Here is a 17,145-nt window from a genome sequence, read left to right on the forward strand (position 1 = left end):
TGTTCTGATGCAGACTTTACAGCAATACACCACCATTCTCACCTCAGCCTTCACTGCACGTAATTACCCCACCAGCTCAAAGCAGATTTCCCAGGCCATCACATCCAATCTTTTACTGCTGATCCCTCCAAAACAACAACTTCGCAGGACACCATTGGTGACTCAGTATTATTCTGGTCTGGAATGTATTAATCAGCTACTTCAACATGGCCACGACTTCATAAAATCATGCCCTGAAATGAGATCCATTCTGTCTGAAATTTTGCTCACCACTCTTAGAATAGCTTTTCATTGTCGTCCCAACCTCTGCAATATTCTTGTCAGAACCTACGCTCCTTCTGCACCCATCTCCCTACCCTATGGCTCCTATCCATGTGACCATCCCTGCTGCAAGCCCTATGCACCCTCCTACCACCACCTACAGCAGCCCTGTAACTAGCAAGACATATACTATCAAAGGGAGAGCCACCTGTGAAACAACACATGGCATATATCAGCTGTTATGTAAACACTGTTCAGCCTTCTACAATGGCATGACTACCACCAAATTATCAATTAGAATGAATGGGCATAGGCAAAGGGTGTATACTGGCAGCACAAAACATCCTGTTGCAGAGCATGCTCTACAACATGACAATCATGACCTTGGTGCCTGTTTCACCACACACGCCATCTGGATTCTTCCCCCAGATACCAGTTCCTCAGAACTCCGCATATGGGATCTAGCACTACAACACGTCCTTGGTTCTCACCACCCATCTGGCCTTAATTTATGTTAATTTCTTCTGCCTCAGCATTTCTTCACAGTAAATACTCTTTCCTTCATTCTGTTTTAGTTTTCTGCATCTTTCATTGTCTTATCCATCTACTTTTTACCACCCCCCTTCCACCTGTTACGTACAATGCATTTGGCTTTTCACTCTTATTAACTCATGCATGATGTTTAAGCAGTTATCTCTGTTATGCATATTTCCCTGTCTTCCACCTGTAAGCTCTCAGGTTTTCTAATCTTGTCCGATGCAGTCCCCAACAATCAGTCTTTCCTTCTCATAAGGTTGCATTAAGTCTCCCCTGACCCTCAGTTCTGGTGACTTTCCCAATATATAACCCTTTTCCTATACCTCTCCAGTCCTTTTCGTTCACCCCTCTTCCCTCCACTTCAACCCTTCTGCCTGAAGGAGCCACTGGCTCTGAAAGCTTGCCTAATTACAACCTTCTTTTATGTATGTGTTCTGCCGTCACTTGGTGAGTAGATTTTTTATTTATCCAATTAAAGTGATTTATAGTACATAAGACAGAATGCTATTTCTCTGTGGTAATGGTCTGCTTTCATGCAATGAAACTATACATCATATTTTTTAGCACACATGTTGTGTTTGGAAGATCAATGAGTGTTTTGTTGTCCATGGATGGATCAAAAACTTGAACTTTGAAGGAATCATCGAGAGTGCTTGGATTTTGTGTCACATATGAATAATGGTGACAAAGTTATGATTTATACCTGTACAACCAAATAAATGTCACAAAATCTCTATTTTGAGAAGATATGATGAGTTGAAATAATTTTTTTTTTACAGGTCATGACATCAACTCGAAGGTAGGTTTCATGTCTCTCTGATGTATTGCTTGTCAAACTGTTTCAACACATCTCTACATTTCTATTGATGAAAAGTGATTGACCATTGCCAAGCAGCTACAAATTCCTCATGTGCATTTACTGACGTATATCACAAATTCTGAAGTTGTAGGAGAAGCATTTTCTAATGTGAAAGGTGTGAGCATTCTGAAGATGTGTAATTGGATGTTTTCTAGTCGGAATTTGGTGTCAATAGTTTTCTGATGAAAGGATGGATATGACTTCAGTAATTTCTGTTGGACTATCCACAATTTGTAACAGTCATGACTAAAGGTGATGCTAAGTCGCATGCTCCACATGACGTGCTGTGCTGTTGGGTACTTCAGATTCCAATAAATGTCAACAATCAGTGACACTTGGACTGACAACATACCACAATATACTATAAGTTTTATTTATGGTAAGTTAGAATCATGCCCACAAATGTAACAGGTGACCAGTACAAATCGAAATCAATTTTGGAGGCTCACCTAGATGCATAGCACATTTGACAATCCAAATATCAGAATCAATATAAACTATTGCAAAGTTACTCAAATCAACAGGTATATCTGGGAAGTTCCAGCAATGGTAGAAGTCAAGTCATTCTTCCAGCAACTGTTGAGCCCATATTCTGCAAAGCCAACACCAAATATTGCCTGAAGTGTGGAAGTCTCCTTCTCTAGATTGTATATTGGTCTGATACCGAACAGACAGTAAAATGCTTAATGTAAGTTCACCAAAGAGTTGCAACCAGAAGAGAGTACTAGTAAATTTACCTGATGTAAAGAATGCCCTGTTGCAAATGTTCACTTCACCACAAAACCATTAGGGTCCAGTATACAGTGTTGATGAGGTGTCCATGCGGAATCAGTGCGCAGCAGAAATGCGAACAATCTGTTAGCGCCTTGTGCAAGACAACAGGGTGTGAACCACTATGCGCAGCCATAGCCTGTCAGATCTTTGGCATGTGATCCTGAATCCTCTGTACCAACAAGGGTAACTCCGTTTTGTCTGGCAACAGCACAGAGGTCAGAAACTCTACTGGGATCCTTAACAAGTCTCCGTATACCATCTCAGCCACTGAGGTGCCAATATCAATCTTGTAAACTGTTCATAACCCCCAACAGTACCACAGGCAGCACTTCAGTCCAACGTTCTTGGTGGCACATGAGGGCTGCTTTCGGTGTGCAATGCCACTTTTCCACCATACCACTGCTGGCTGGGTGGTAGCTGGTAGTGTGGTGGTGCTGGAATCTGCATAGTTTAGCCATCTCACTGAACAGGGTAGATTCAAACTTCCTACCTTGGTCTGTCATAATGTCCAGGGGACAGCTGAAGTGTTCCAGCCAGTGTCTGACAAATTCCTCTGCAACCGTCTCAGGTGAAATGTTTGGCAGTGGTACAGACTCTGCCCATCTTGTGCACCTATATGTCAATATGAGTATCTGTACGCATCAGAAGGCAGTAGGGGACCCATCATATCAAGGTGGATATGTCCAAATTTCACTGGTAGACCTGAGAAATGCCCAACCTCAGCATGGACATGATATCCCACTTCACATCACTAACAGTGGAAGCAGGTGTAGGCCCAGTTGTGAGCGTCTTTCTTAACTGTCGGCCACACAAAATGCTCCATTATCATTTTGACAGTGGTGTTCGCCTCTGGATGTGCCAGACTGTACCTGCTGTTGGAACTTTATCTTATGAAACTGTGGTGTGATAAAGGCCCGTGGCACGTGCTGAGAGATGTTGCACCACAACTTTACACCGCAACCTGGTACTTCAATCTGCTGGAATCGCAGACTTGAAAACTGATCCACCAGTAAGTCTTGCAGCTGATGATCTGCCATTTGTGCCTTAGTGAGATCTTCATACTTCTGAATGGAAACCACACTACACCCACAGGAGAGGTAGAAGGCCACTATGTTTTCAGCACCTCGAATATGCCGAATATCCGTCATGAACGGTCTAACAAACTCTGATGTACCTGAACTGTTGAGGTGAAAACTTATCCCTTGGGTTCTGAAATGCAGGTACAATTGGATTGTGATTCATGTAAATGGTCACTAGATGGGCTCTGACATGAGGCCAGAAGTGCTTCACACTCTCATAAATTGTCCACAATTCCCTATCATAGGTGCTCCAGTTCATTTGCAATGGCAGTAGCTTCTTTGAAAAAAGCTTAAAGGCAGGACACAATTGTTGACTGTCTGGTGTAGTGTGGCTCCAATTGCAGTCTGACTGGCAGTGATGGTGCAGATGATATTGGATGGGCAAGTGACACTCCTTGATCGAGACTGTTCTGCAAAGTACGGAAGGCCTTATTCATCTCTAAAGTCCACTTCAGTACATGCTTCCCTTTAATGAAGTGTCCAGCAAATGGGTCTGTAAGAGGTGTCTGAATAGCCACTGTTGCTGGTAAATTGTGGCGAAAAAAATTCACCCCGTCTAACATCCATTGCAGTTGTCAACAATACCTTGATGTGGCAGGTCTTGCAACATAGCCAACTTTTCCGTCGATGGGGAGATTCTATCTTGTGAAACTCTATAACGGAGAAAGGTCACTTCACTTTCATCCATCATGCATTTGTCTTCATTCAGTACCACACTGTAGTCTTGCAACCTTTGCTGTACCTAAGCCAAATGCCTAACATGTGATTGTGCATCAGCAGAGTATAACAAAATTTCTTTGAGGTCAGCAAACGCAAAATGGCAATCCCTGCAGCACTTCATTGATGAACCTTTACCACGCCTGAGCCATATTTTGAAGTCTGAAAGGCATGTGCAAGACCTCAAAAAGGATGAAAGGCATGATCACTGCTGTCTTGGGAACATCCATAGGTGCTACAGGAACCTGGTTATAGGCCTTCTGGCAATCCAGGACAGTAAAAACTGTTGCACCAGCCAAAGCATATGTGAATTCTTGAATATGTGGAATAGGATATTGTCTGGAATGGTCCTGCTATTTAATCCCCAGTAAACCCTGCAAGGACACCATGTGCCATCAGTTTTCCTTAGCAAATGTAGTGGGGACGCACAGTGATTGTCTGAAATCCATATGATACTGGAAAGCAACATCTCTTCAAAAACTGCTTTAATTTTCAGCATTTCATCTGGCACAATTCTACAAATGAGCTGTGCAAGCAGCAGCCCTGGGATCTCATGTATGTAGTATACCATCTTGTGCTTTATACTGTGCAGTGGTGTCGATAATGGTAGAACAGGCTGTTGATGTATATTGCAAACACAACATTCCTACCATTTGACTTTGCTGCTGCTGGGGCCACTAAGAGCCATGCCTTAGACAAATCCACGGACTGCCTAAAATGTACAAGGAAATCTGCTCCTAAGATAGATGGGAAAATGTCTGCCGCTATCAACTCCCACTTGAAAGGACTAGCACAACCCAGGTCAGTTGGCAGCTCCTTACGACCCAGTATCCTGAAACTAGAATTATTAATGGCTAACAGCTCCAGCGGCTCTGGAGCTGCCATGTCTGTTGTGTACGAGGTCGTCAGAGTGCTGACTTCCAAACCAGTGTCCACCAGAAGTACTAATGCAGATCTTCTGTTGGCAATGTGCAACCAGTTCGATATCCCCATACATTTCTGTTGAACCACCAATTGATTTGCGATGGCAGTTGGTTATACCATCTCCACGGGTATATTAATATTGCACTGTAGCGTGGGAACTATGGCCAGTTAACGTTTCATACACTGTTGGTGCTGCTTGGAGATGGCATGGTCTGTGGTGCCTATTGTGGACCACTTTTGCCGTTTGGGTAATCGCAATAATGCACTTCATAGTCTGCAACCCAAAGCAGCTCACACCAATAGTGCTCGACATGGTGTCTTGAGTTTGGGCATTGCAGTCCAGAGCTGGCAGATTACTAGAACGTCATGCCTGTAGCCATCTGTCTGAACCCATCCAAAGCTTCAATGCTTGCAATCAATCGGCAATCTTTTGCAGTGTGGTTTGTAAATCTTGATGAGATCTGGTCTTATACTCGGCATTTGCCAAAATGACAATGTAACACAACATTGTGTATGTTCTTCTGGCATCTCCGATGGCTCACTACTACATGTGGCATTAATGTGCACTGGCATTACAGCCGCTACGACTGCTAAGTCTACTGTGCTGTGTGAGCAATCAGCTACCCACAACAAATTATCCAGGGGTTGTCACTCATGCGCTATCAGAGTTAACTGCACCTGTGGAGATAGCTGGTGTAGCCAAATGTGGAGTAACAATTCTTCGGAGACCATACTAACTTTCACCATAGCCTGTAAATGTCTCCAGAATTACAGTGGGGTTCTATCACCTCTTTGTCCATGATACAGCGCCTGCTTAAGAGTTTGTTCAGATGACTTAATGCAAGTTATCAGTGCCATCTTGAGTGCATGGTAGATAGATTGGTGTAGAAGTTGTGGCATAATATCTATAACCAACATGGTTGTTCTCTCGTGTAAATTACTGACTGCCAACAAAAATTGCTCCTGGTGCTCTATGATCCTCTTCTTGGAGAAAAAACTTTCTAAAATCGCAAACCAAACGCCTAGTTGTGCTGACAAAATGGCAAAGCCCTTAACTGTAACCATGGCACAGATGATGCTAATGAGATGGCTGACGGGCAGCAAGCAATGTATGGATGCAATCACAGCATTGAAGCTATCTCTGGAGCTGGTAAGCTGTCTGTACCTGTGCTGTCATCATTCCTCTGTAACTGTTGGATCTCCCAGCCACCCGTAAATAACAATTTCACCATATCTTCCCTGACTATGAAAATATAGTACAAAACTCGACCATGCTTTATGTTCATGGACTATTTTTGTCTTAGGGTCACCTATTATGTGAGCAAATAACAATACCCACATATAAGATACCTCAGCTTTATTGTCAACACAAAGCACCTGATTGTGTAATCAAAGAACAATTACAGTTCATCACTGGCACGTTCCAAAGAGTATCTATTGCATTTCACTTGTGGAGATAGCTATTGCCACAATATAATAGTATGGGAATAGGGATTAAATATACTTAGCATTGTATTCATTATGTTGAATTGTAGTATGTAGAATACAGGGTATACATAAAGTCCAGGAACACTTTCAATTATTTATTGTGCAAGAACTAAACATTGTACAGATGTCATACATGTTGCATTTTGAAGAGAAACTCTGAAAGTTTGTTTTTACAAACATTCAATATGCAAACCATGAGTGACCTGGCAGATGTCAATATGGTAATCAAATTCTTGTCATACCCGTCCCAGCATGGCATCGTTAACTGTGGCAGTCACTTCCTGTATTCTCTCCCAGAGCTCTGCTACATCACGCAGTAAAGGTAGTACATACAGCAGATCTTCAATGTGTCCCCACAGAAAAAAGTCACACTAAGTGAGATCTGGTGATCAGGGAGATCATTTCATGAAACAGCTGTCCCCTTCTGTAGCATGGCCAATCCATTGATGTGGCAGCTTCGTGTTCAGGTACCCACAAACTTCATGATGAAAATGAGGTGGAGCCACATTCTGTTGAAGGATGAATAGAAAGTCTGATTGCATTTGAGGCATCAGCCATTGCTGCAAAATGTCCAAGTAGGAATATCCAGTGAGAGTGCTCTCGGCGAAGGAGAATGGTCTGACAAGGCACAAAAAACATTTACCTTTGAGGAATATGTTGTGCCAGAGGTAAATGGCCTTCCTCATTGGTGGCTTCTTACCGTACTTGGTTCTAAACATTCACTGAACAGCTGTAGCACACTTGTTTTTGTCAAACTCCAACACACAGGAAGCTCGCTCTGCACCTAAACCTGCCATGTTTGCGACTAGCACTGCTGTGGCAGTATACATGGAAAAAAAAACTTTCAGTTTCTCTTCAAAATGACATATGTATGATATCTGTACAATGTTTGGTTCTTGTGCAATAAGTACTTGAAAGTGTTTCCGGACTTTGTACACACCCTGTATATCAATCAATAAAAGCATTTTCACAAACATGATAAAGTCAACAAGTTGAAGAGAAATATATTTTTGAAATAGTAAATATTTTCTGTAATTCGCATAATATTCTTCAAGTCAATAAATATCTCGTACTATCCACTTTCTAAAGTAGTCTATATTCTTCCTTAGTGCTCAACCTATTCCATAGCTAATTTCATCAAAATCAGCACCGTGGTTTAGTTGTGAAAAGGAAACAGTTGAACACATTTTTGCATTTATAAAACTTTAAATTATAATATATTTTAGAATGATCCCATTTTGATGAAATCAGACCTGTTTGTTGCACCAAGCTACGCTCACGTTACCTGTGAAAACCCCATGGAAAGTCATCAAGTAATTTTGGAGAGTGTCGTATTCAATCAGATACACAATGGTTTTACAGTTGTATTATTAGTATAATTTGGCTACCTGACTGCTATTATTTTTTATTTGGTTCTTTCTTTTAATAACATAGTCCTCACATTCCTTAACTGATTGCCCCACTTCTCTTTTGACTACTGCCCATATACATTTAATTTTACTATTTGAATTATTAACACACTCCACACTGCTATGTATGCGCCTCGAGTGTGCAGGTGCACTGTCAATTTTTCAAGCAACTTTAATTAATAATATTACAATAACTAATGGCCTCGAAGGTGCATTTCTAGCATCACATGAAACACCATACTTTATAGATTAGGTAAAATGTAAGCTCATACATACGCTTGCATCGGTGGAGGTGTACCAGAATTTCCCAAAATCATGAGAAACCTTCACCCGCAAAAAACTTTTACATTTCCTAACATGATTTCTGGTGTCCATAACAAAAAGAATTTGGTTCAAGAGGTTTTTTATTTAATATTTTATGACATAAAATGTTTACATATATATTTATACATAAACACTTTCAAGTGGTAATTCTGAAAGCACTGAGGTACACAGTCCTATGTTGCAGTCTTTGCACCGCCATCTGCTTTTTTTCTTATCCACTTGCCAGTCTCTTTCTTCCCTTTATCAGAGCAAACTTTGCAGTAACACATAGTATTTACTTTGCTGGTAGTAGAAGGTGCTTTTTCTGGAAAGTAACAACCAAAATTTCTGTCCAGGCTAGTGCTTGGGGCTGGTTGTAAAGATCAAAAGGGTCCTCCCATTTCTACCAATTTCAAACCAACTTTTTTTATAAATTCCACAAGAGAGATTTTCTGTTTACTGACATCTTTGCACAAAATAAAACTGTTCACGACAGACATTACAAAAACATGAAAGAAAAGTTTTTTCCACCACTTCATTGTTTTTCGTGCGAATGGGTAGTAACTGTATAGCTGGTGCATATTGTTCATATTGTCTTGTTCATATTGTAGCCAATTACAACATCTGGTTTCATTACTGTTGTAATACCACTTTTTAAACACACTGGGATGTCTTTGGTGGTAGCCTGATGTTTTGTGGATAGACAGTATACATCACGCTTATTTTTCCACTTCAGCATTAGAATGGTCCCATTCCTCAAAAATATCATTTCATTTTGCTTCAGCTTCTTTGTTTTGAAGCTTGTTGGAAAGCCTTTTCTGTTTTTCATTATGTAATGCTGGAATACGGTTGACAGTTGTCCCTGCTGATCATCTGTAAACACTGCAGTTCAGGACATAGCCTGTTGCAGCATCACAAAGTGCATAAAGCTTCATGCCATATTTATTGGGTTTATTTTTCCTGTAAACCCTAAAGCCAACACGTCCACAAAATGGATAAATAGCTTCATCTATAGTCAAATTTTCGTATGGCATGAAACTGGATCTACATTTGTCGGCAAAAAAGTTGTACACAGGCCTATTTTATGAAGAGGATCATGGTTTTTCTCTTCCTTTTTTATGTACGTTGAGTTGTCATTGGCATGCAGCATTAACATAATACTGGAAAACCTATCATGGTCCAGCAATCTATTTGCAAAGCCTATTTATAAAAATGGATCAGTTGACCATTAGTCACTAAGCTTCGGTAACTTAATGACACACATATGCAGAACTGTTTCAAAAAATCAATGTATTTCATGTAGTTTTACCGGATCCCATTTGTGCCACATAGAGTTCTTTTTTATTTCATTTCGCTGTTCCAGTGCGGCAATTTTTGTATCTGCATATCAGTTTGTCTCAGTCTCTATGTTTTGGAAAACACTGTCACTAAAAAATGTCAAGAAACAGTCATAAACATTAGTTCCTGTTCACAAACAAGTGGCTCCATACACTGACTGAAATATGGAAGCTGAGGCTGTGCACCATGCTCCTGCCAGTCATCAGCATTGTGCTGAGTAAGACCTACCGTCACATTTATTGGTCGTTGCAGCTCCTCATCTAATTGAACTCCATAATTCAAATTAGATAAAAAAAGATAGTGTGTTTTCTTTACAAATTCTCCACATACATTAGCAACAAAATTGAGGAAAAAAAAACTATTACCCGATTCATCACTTAAAACACTTTCTCGCTTGTAATTACTGTTGTCATCACTGACATCAATATCAGAGTCATTTTCACTGAATAAAATGTCAGAACTTCACTTTCCCAGAGGCCTCTAGCTGTCATTTTCACTCAAAATGCCCATACACAGTCGCAGATTTATGGTTGAGTGCCAAGCGAAAATGTCATCATAGAACCAATCACTATACTGACAGACATTCTACTCATACAACTGATACACAGAACTCATCGACTGCTGCTGCATCTAGTGGACATAGCTGCCAGCTATGTAGCGTGGTGAAAAACACCTTTTAGGGACTGTGAAAGTGCCACCTGCATGGGATACGAGCGCCGTCCACACAGCCGAAAAATGCATGCCTGTATGGCCTACGGGCATAGTGTTGAATGTATTAATTTCAGACATTATACAAAAGCTTTTTTTTAAATTTATAATCACTTTCCTTAAGATAGCACAGTATTTCTTGTAAAATGAACTCAATGCTACTTTTCTGTCTGGTCTAGCCATTTCATGTATCTTCTTTTGTGCACACGATATTTTGAGTCATTTTGTAATCCATGATTTTTTCAGTGCCTTATTAGTACCAGTCTTCATTTTCTTGGGAACCACATGTTAAAGATTTATTGAAAACCATCTATAATTACATTAAATTTGGAACTGACACATGCTGCATTATGTACTTCCCTCAGTCAGCTTCCTGTAACGTTGCTGTAGAACTTTAAGTTGCCTGTTTAGTAGTGACTTTCCCTCCGGTTTCCATGACATCGCTTCACTGCAATCAATAATACCACTTCTCTGCAATCACATAAGTTATTAAATACGGCCAATCGTCTATCACAGCTGGAGAGGCATTCGCTGCTGGATAAGCATTTATATCAATGATGAAGTGTTTATCTATAAGTGTGATGTCTATTAGAGTGCTGCTTACCTGCGTAAATCTGGTGGGAAAACAAACAATAGAACCCGGGTTGCAAGTATTTAGTATCATTTCTAAACCACTTATTTTGTAAGACTCTTTCAGGGAATTAATATTAAACCCTCCAGAGACCACAATTTATTTTCTTTTGTTACCTAGGTGGCAAAATATTGTCTCAAACTGCTCTAAAACTATTTTAAAATTTCCCAGTGGAGATCTACATACTATAATAACCATAAATGACTTTCCTGTGAGTAACAATTTGCAAGCACAGGCTTCCAATTATTGACCTCAGCAGAAACTATTGGCTCTAGTAGATATGAATGTGATATTATTCTTAACACACATGACAAATCATCTTTTCTCCATATTTTCCCTACAGAAATAGGATGCTAATTTATAGGTATCAATTCAAGTAGTTATAATGGTACTCGGACAGACATTTCTCATTCACTTCCCTTTGGCATTATAGATCATGTGATGAGACAAGAAATTTACTAACTTTGGTTTGTTTCTCCCCCTCTCCCTCCAGTGTTTTGATGCATAATGATAAGCTATCACAGCACTGATATGAGCCACACCTGAAGTTAAGACCAATCCAGTTTCTTCCCAGTTAGTTTCCCTTAAATGGAATTGTAACATGGATGCTACACACTGTGCATGAGAAGGGAACACAAACTTTTGAAATGTGGTGCTCCCGAAAAATGCTGAAGATTGAAATTCAGCTTGACTACAGTATGCAGGTACATAAGGGGATAGGATGCAGCACTTGTGCAAAAATGGAGATGTTTTAATGAGATACACTAATGTGAAAAGAGCTGCATCAAACCAGTCTTTGGGCTGTACACATGTGGAGTACTACACCTAAAAACCAAAATGTGGGAAATTACAGTGTACACATTGTTTTGATTTGATTTCAGAAGAAAGTTTGGCATATGTCATGCACAGTAGGTCTCTTGAAAAAGTATATGAACGTTTCACCTAAACAAAATGCAACCTTTACCCTTAATATTACATTTATGGATATTAAAATAACAATGTAGGGAAAAATAGACTGCTGCTTACAATAAAGATGAAATGTTGAGTTGCAAGCAGGCGCAATTAAATGACACTTACACAAAGAGCTTTCAGCCACAGCCTTCATCAGAAAAAGGGAAACACACACCATTCATATACACAAGTAAGCATACCTCACGCACTCATGACCGCCTACTCTGGCAGCTCGAGCCACAATGCCGGAGCTGGCGTCATGTGTGCATGAAGTGTGCTTGCATATGTGTATGAGTGGTGTGTGTTTCTCTTTTTCTGAAGTAGCAATTTTTCCTACATTTTTGGTATTCCTACCTGGAGTTTCCATTGTTACATATTATAATACTTTGACATAATAAAACAGCAAAACCATTTGTGCTGCTATTATATTTGAATTTATACACTGCTAGTGTCCTATTAACAGGACTGTTTTAAATGGAAAGTTTATAGTCTTAGAGAAGGAAATTACCCACAAAACATCCACATACAGTGATGTACTTTTGCATGTATCTAGTTATATGCCAATATCCTACCTGATGCCACCCCAGTATGTCAGGCCTGCCTGCAAATTACGCTGACCACAGTGTAGAAACACAAAGTCACCATCCCAGCTACAGCGATGTTCTGCAGCTCCTGGGGCTCTGCCATCCAAATGAATTCGACAGTCCTCATAATGAAGTTCATCACCTAACAAACACAAAGGGAAAACATAAAATTTCATTTAAACATTTCTATTGTTTTAATTCACTCTACAGCCTTATTTCGTGAAATAAGAGCTTGATATTTCTTTTTAAAACATTATGGAAACCTTGAAAATTGTTCTTGTTTCTTCATCCTGTCTGTAGGCTTGTGGGGGCAAATTCAATGAAACATAGAAGAAATGAAGTGATAAGTGATAGAAGTTAACTAACTGACAGAGATAAAAAAAGAAAGACAACACTTGATTTCTCCAAAAGAGAAGAGATTTATAAATGCTGTACTTTCATGAATCATAGTGCATCTCATTATTATGGCAGCATTTTGAACTGATGAACTATTATCAAACTATCAGTCAAAATCATTGGCCACAGACAAGTTGTTTATACTCGGAAATTCAATACCCTATTTCCGAACATATTACAGGGCACAACAGCAAATATAAAATTTGGGCTTAAAATACATTTTTATAAGTAATTTGTGGATACTGATCATTTGATAATGACCACAGAGGCCAGAATTACTGAGTTAGAGATTTAGAGTTTTATGTAATAAATTCAGCTTAGTTAAGGATAAATTATGTCATTTAATAATTTTCTACTGATTCTGTTCTAATAAATTATTAAAAACTGTGAAAACTAGTTTTGAGCCAGATTTAGCACTTACTCTCTTCCAAATAGTCTTAACTCTAGCTTTCCTTTCCTTCCTTAATTTTTTGTTCATTCAAAAATCTTTCTTTTTCTTTTTTCCATTTATATTGTGCATTATCATTCTCTGTTTTTCTCTGACTACATTATTTTTCTTTTCAACAATATGAAAGGATAAATTGCTACTCACTATATGGAGAAGATGTTGAGTCATAGGCAGACAAATGAAAACACTTCTATACATTTTAACTTTTGGCCAAACAGCCTTCTTCGGAAGTAGAAAACACAAACACATTCACAACTCACACACACACAGTCTATGGCTGGCCACAGCAACCAGACAAAGTGATCCTGTGCTTGTGTGAATGAGTGTGTGTGTGTGTGTGTGTGTGTGTGTGTGTTCTATTTCAGAAGAAGGCCTTTTGGCCAAAAGCTAAAATGTATAGCAGTTTTTTCGTTGTTCATGCCTGTGACTCAATGTCTCCTCTACATGGCATGGTGAGTAGCAGTGTACCCTCTTGTTATTCCATCCTGGACTTTCCATTGCTTTATTTTTCCTTTCAGTTATTTCCTTAACATTATTTCTTCCTTCATCTATTTTGTATCAGCTAATAAGGACTACATTCCAACTTCAAGTCCTTAATTTTCCTTGTTATTTTATGTTTCTCCAATATTCTTTTATTTTCCTCTTCAAATTTTTTTTCCTCCACTAGCTTATACTGTTCTTAATTCCGTTTTTTATGCCACCTTATAAATTTAGTATTATGTTCCTAGAATTTCTCTTTGTTATTCATGGTTCTTGAGTGTCATTTGTTTCCAGACATTTTTACATTTCTGTAATACAAGCTAGATTTTATTTGCCCCCTTCCACAGCCAGAAGAAATTCCCATAATTAGGGCTACTTATAATAAGCTGTTAGTTAGTTACTTCTTGTTTTGTGGTCTTCAATTCTAAGATTAGCTTGATGCAGCTCAATGCTAGTCTATCCTGTGCAAGTACCTCTGCATCCATTTGAACCTGCATACTGTATTCAAGCCTTGGGCTTCCCCCACCCTTCTTCCCTCACTTCTTGCCATTACCAAAGTGATGGCTCCTTGATGCTTTGGACGTATTCTATCATCTGATTCTTCTTTTGGTCCAACTGTGCCACAAATTTTTTCCACACAGTAATTCAGTACCTCTTCATTAGTTATTCGACCTAACACTGTAATCTTCAGCATTTTTCTGTAGCATGGTTCTTAGTACAGCCTGTGAAAGGAAGCAGCAGTGGATGTATAACTTCTGTTGTTTCACACTTTTAACAGGTCTCCTTCATGACAGAATCGGCATAATATGATGTCTAACTCAACTAATTAATGTACCTGTTCTCTGCCTTTGTTTACATTCTGTTTCCACTCACATCCTATTATTTCTTGCATGAATGTTAGCCAGTAGTTCATTCCTATTTCCGAATCTGTGTCTGCCCTTGTCCAGAGTATCTTTATACACCCTTTCAGTTCCTGATCACATCATCCTGTTGCTTTTGTTTCCACATTTCTGTTCTCTTGATTAAGAATTTTTAAAAAATCTGATCGTTAGAAATTCTATTTTGTAGCTAGTAGTAGACACTGCTTTCCACACAAATATTGCTTGATTAGGTTTACACAGTTAATAGTTCAATTGGTAGGTACTCAGAAATAAGGAAAGGGTATTTTACAAAAGGTCAGATTTACTGAACTTTCAGTTGTATCCTTACCAGTTAGGACTGACAGATGAAATCAATTCAAAAAAGAGCAGCTCATTTTTGTATTATTGTGAAATAGGAGTGTGGCACAGGTGTCATGGAATGATTAGTGAGTTGCGGTGGCATTAATTAAACCAAAAGCATTTTTCATTGCAGGAAGATCTCTTCATGAAATTTCAATTGCCAACATTGTCCCCTAAACATGAAAATATTTTGTTGGCACCCACTGAGTAATAACCATTATAATAAGATGAGAGAAATCAGAGCTTGCATGAAAAGATTTTAAGTGTTCATTTTTCCCAGACACTGTTTGGGAATGGAATAGTAGAGAAATAGTCTCAAGATAGTTCGACGAACCCTTCATCATGCAGTTAAGTGTGAATTGCAAAAGAGCCATGTTGATACAGATGTAGATAACAAATTGTAAAAAATGCTTCTTTTAGCATTATAAATTTAATTTTACAGCATTTTTAAGAGTATAATGGTACATTCCTCTAATCGTCAATGTTCATCAATTCCAACAAGCCTGTTCTCCCATAAATGGGATGTTTGTTTCCTCTAGTGTTGGGGAGTTGAGTGACCAGGTGAGCTGGTATTCTTGGGAAACCCCTAAGTGGTTGGTCCCCCCCCTCCCGCCCACAACACTGTCTGCCTGGGTAGGTTTTGAACATGAGATTTTTTTCACATCCTATTACAGTCTTACTGTTATGCTATGTATTTGATACTCCCACATTTGTATCCTAACAAAAAATTTTGTTAATGCTGAATGAATGTGTGATTGGAACATACATGTGAAATCTTTCAAAGAAATGATTTTCTACTTCCATGCAGCAGGTCATTTTAACCAGGTTAAGAGTGTACATCTGCACTACCAGGACATGACCAGCCTAAAACACAAAATGGATCCCCAGGGATTTCACAAATTCACAGCTGAAGGCTACTTAACTACTTGTGGCACTGAAAAATTCTGGTTGGACATCTAATCAGACATGATCATAGAGTATTTCCCAATTACTACAGTGAGGAGTTATAGACAACAGCCTCACAGTCACGGCATAATGGATAGTGTGCTACGTAGATGGATCTTGGGCATGCTGTGAATCCAACACATATGTATATAAATAAACAAACTCCTTACTAAAACTCATTTCCAGCTAATGTATGCTAGGGCATACCACAGAGGTGACCAGCTCCAAAAAACAAGATTCTGGTGCTCTGTCATTTATATAAATTGTTGTGGCAATGCATATGAGAATTCTCCCAACCTCAAGAAGGAGGATACTAATGTGGATTACAATGACGAGAAAACCCTTACTGATGACATCATCACTGAGGAGGAAGAAGCCGGTGCCTTTAACTTAACCATATGGACAAAAGAGGTCAAGGTGTTAACTTTCTTTGTATGATTCTGTATTCTGTTACATGTTTTTTTATTTGTAGTAATTTTCTATTTTTAAATATACCTTTAGCTTGTAAAAAATGGTATTCTATTAGACATGATGGGGAAATTTTTATGAAATATACATTGTACAGATAAAAAATTGTATTTTTGTTTCTGGTTATATACCTGTAATGAATGAAGTACTCACCGAAGGCAGGGAAGATAGAGGCATTGTGGTTGTTAAGCACTGACACTTACATGCACCTACCATGAAAAACCACGATTTGTTTTGCAACTTTTACACAACCTTAGCAGAAATGTGCACCCCACTGAGTATAGGGAGCAGTTTACTTGTGGCACTGACTGTTAAAGGCAATTACCATTATCCTCTTGAAAAATATGTAAAATAACATTACAATGTTAAAACCTGAGGTTCTTACAGCCTTTTGATAATTTTATAATACTACCATTCGTTTGGATCTCTGTATTGTGATAAATATATGTTGTAGAAATATGTTTCAGCAGTAAAAACTACAGAAACTTTTATTTTTGGGGGATCCACTAGAAAAAATTGTAGGGAAAAGACTGGCAAAATTTCATGGTCTTTTGGCTCCTCTAAGTTAGTACATGATTCTCAAGATCAAAAGCTTGGATTCTGCACTACACATCATCTACATACA

At 38.9% G+C, this 17,145-nt stretch overlaps 1 protein-coding gene across 1 annotated transcript in view; it reads right to left on the bottom strand.

Annotated features, from left to right (window-relative positions):
- LOC124620119 (protein bark beetle) overlaps positions 1-17,145 on the bottom strand; it is a 351,158-nt gene that overhangs the window by 50,253 nt on the left and 283,760 nt on the right. The window contains exon 25 of the mRNA XM_047146790.1: positions 12,552-12,705. Coding sequence (XP_047002746.1) covers positions 12,552-12,705 — 154 coding nt within the window. The remainder of the gene's footprint in view (positions 1-12,551; positions 12,706-17,145) is intronic.

This window comes from Schistocerca americana, chromosome 6 (assembly GCF_021461395.2).
Source record: "Schistocerca americana isolate TAMUIC-IGC-003095 chromosome 6, iqSchAmer2.1, whole genome shotgun sequence".
NCBI classification, from domain to species: domain Eukaryota; kingdom Metazoa; phylum Arthropoda; class Insecta; order Orthoptera; family Acrididae; genus Schistocerca; species Schistocerca americana.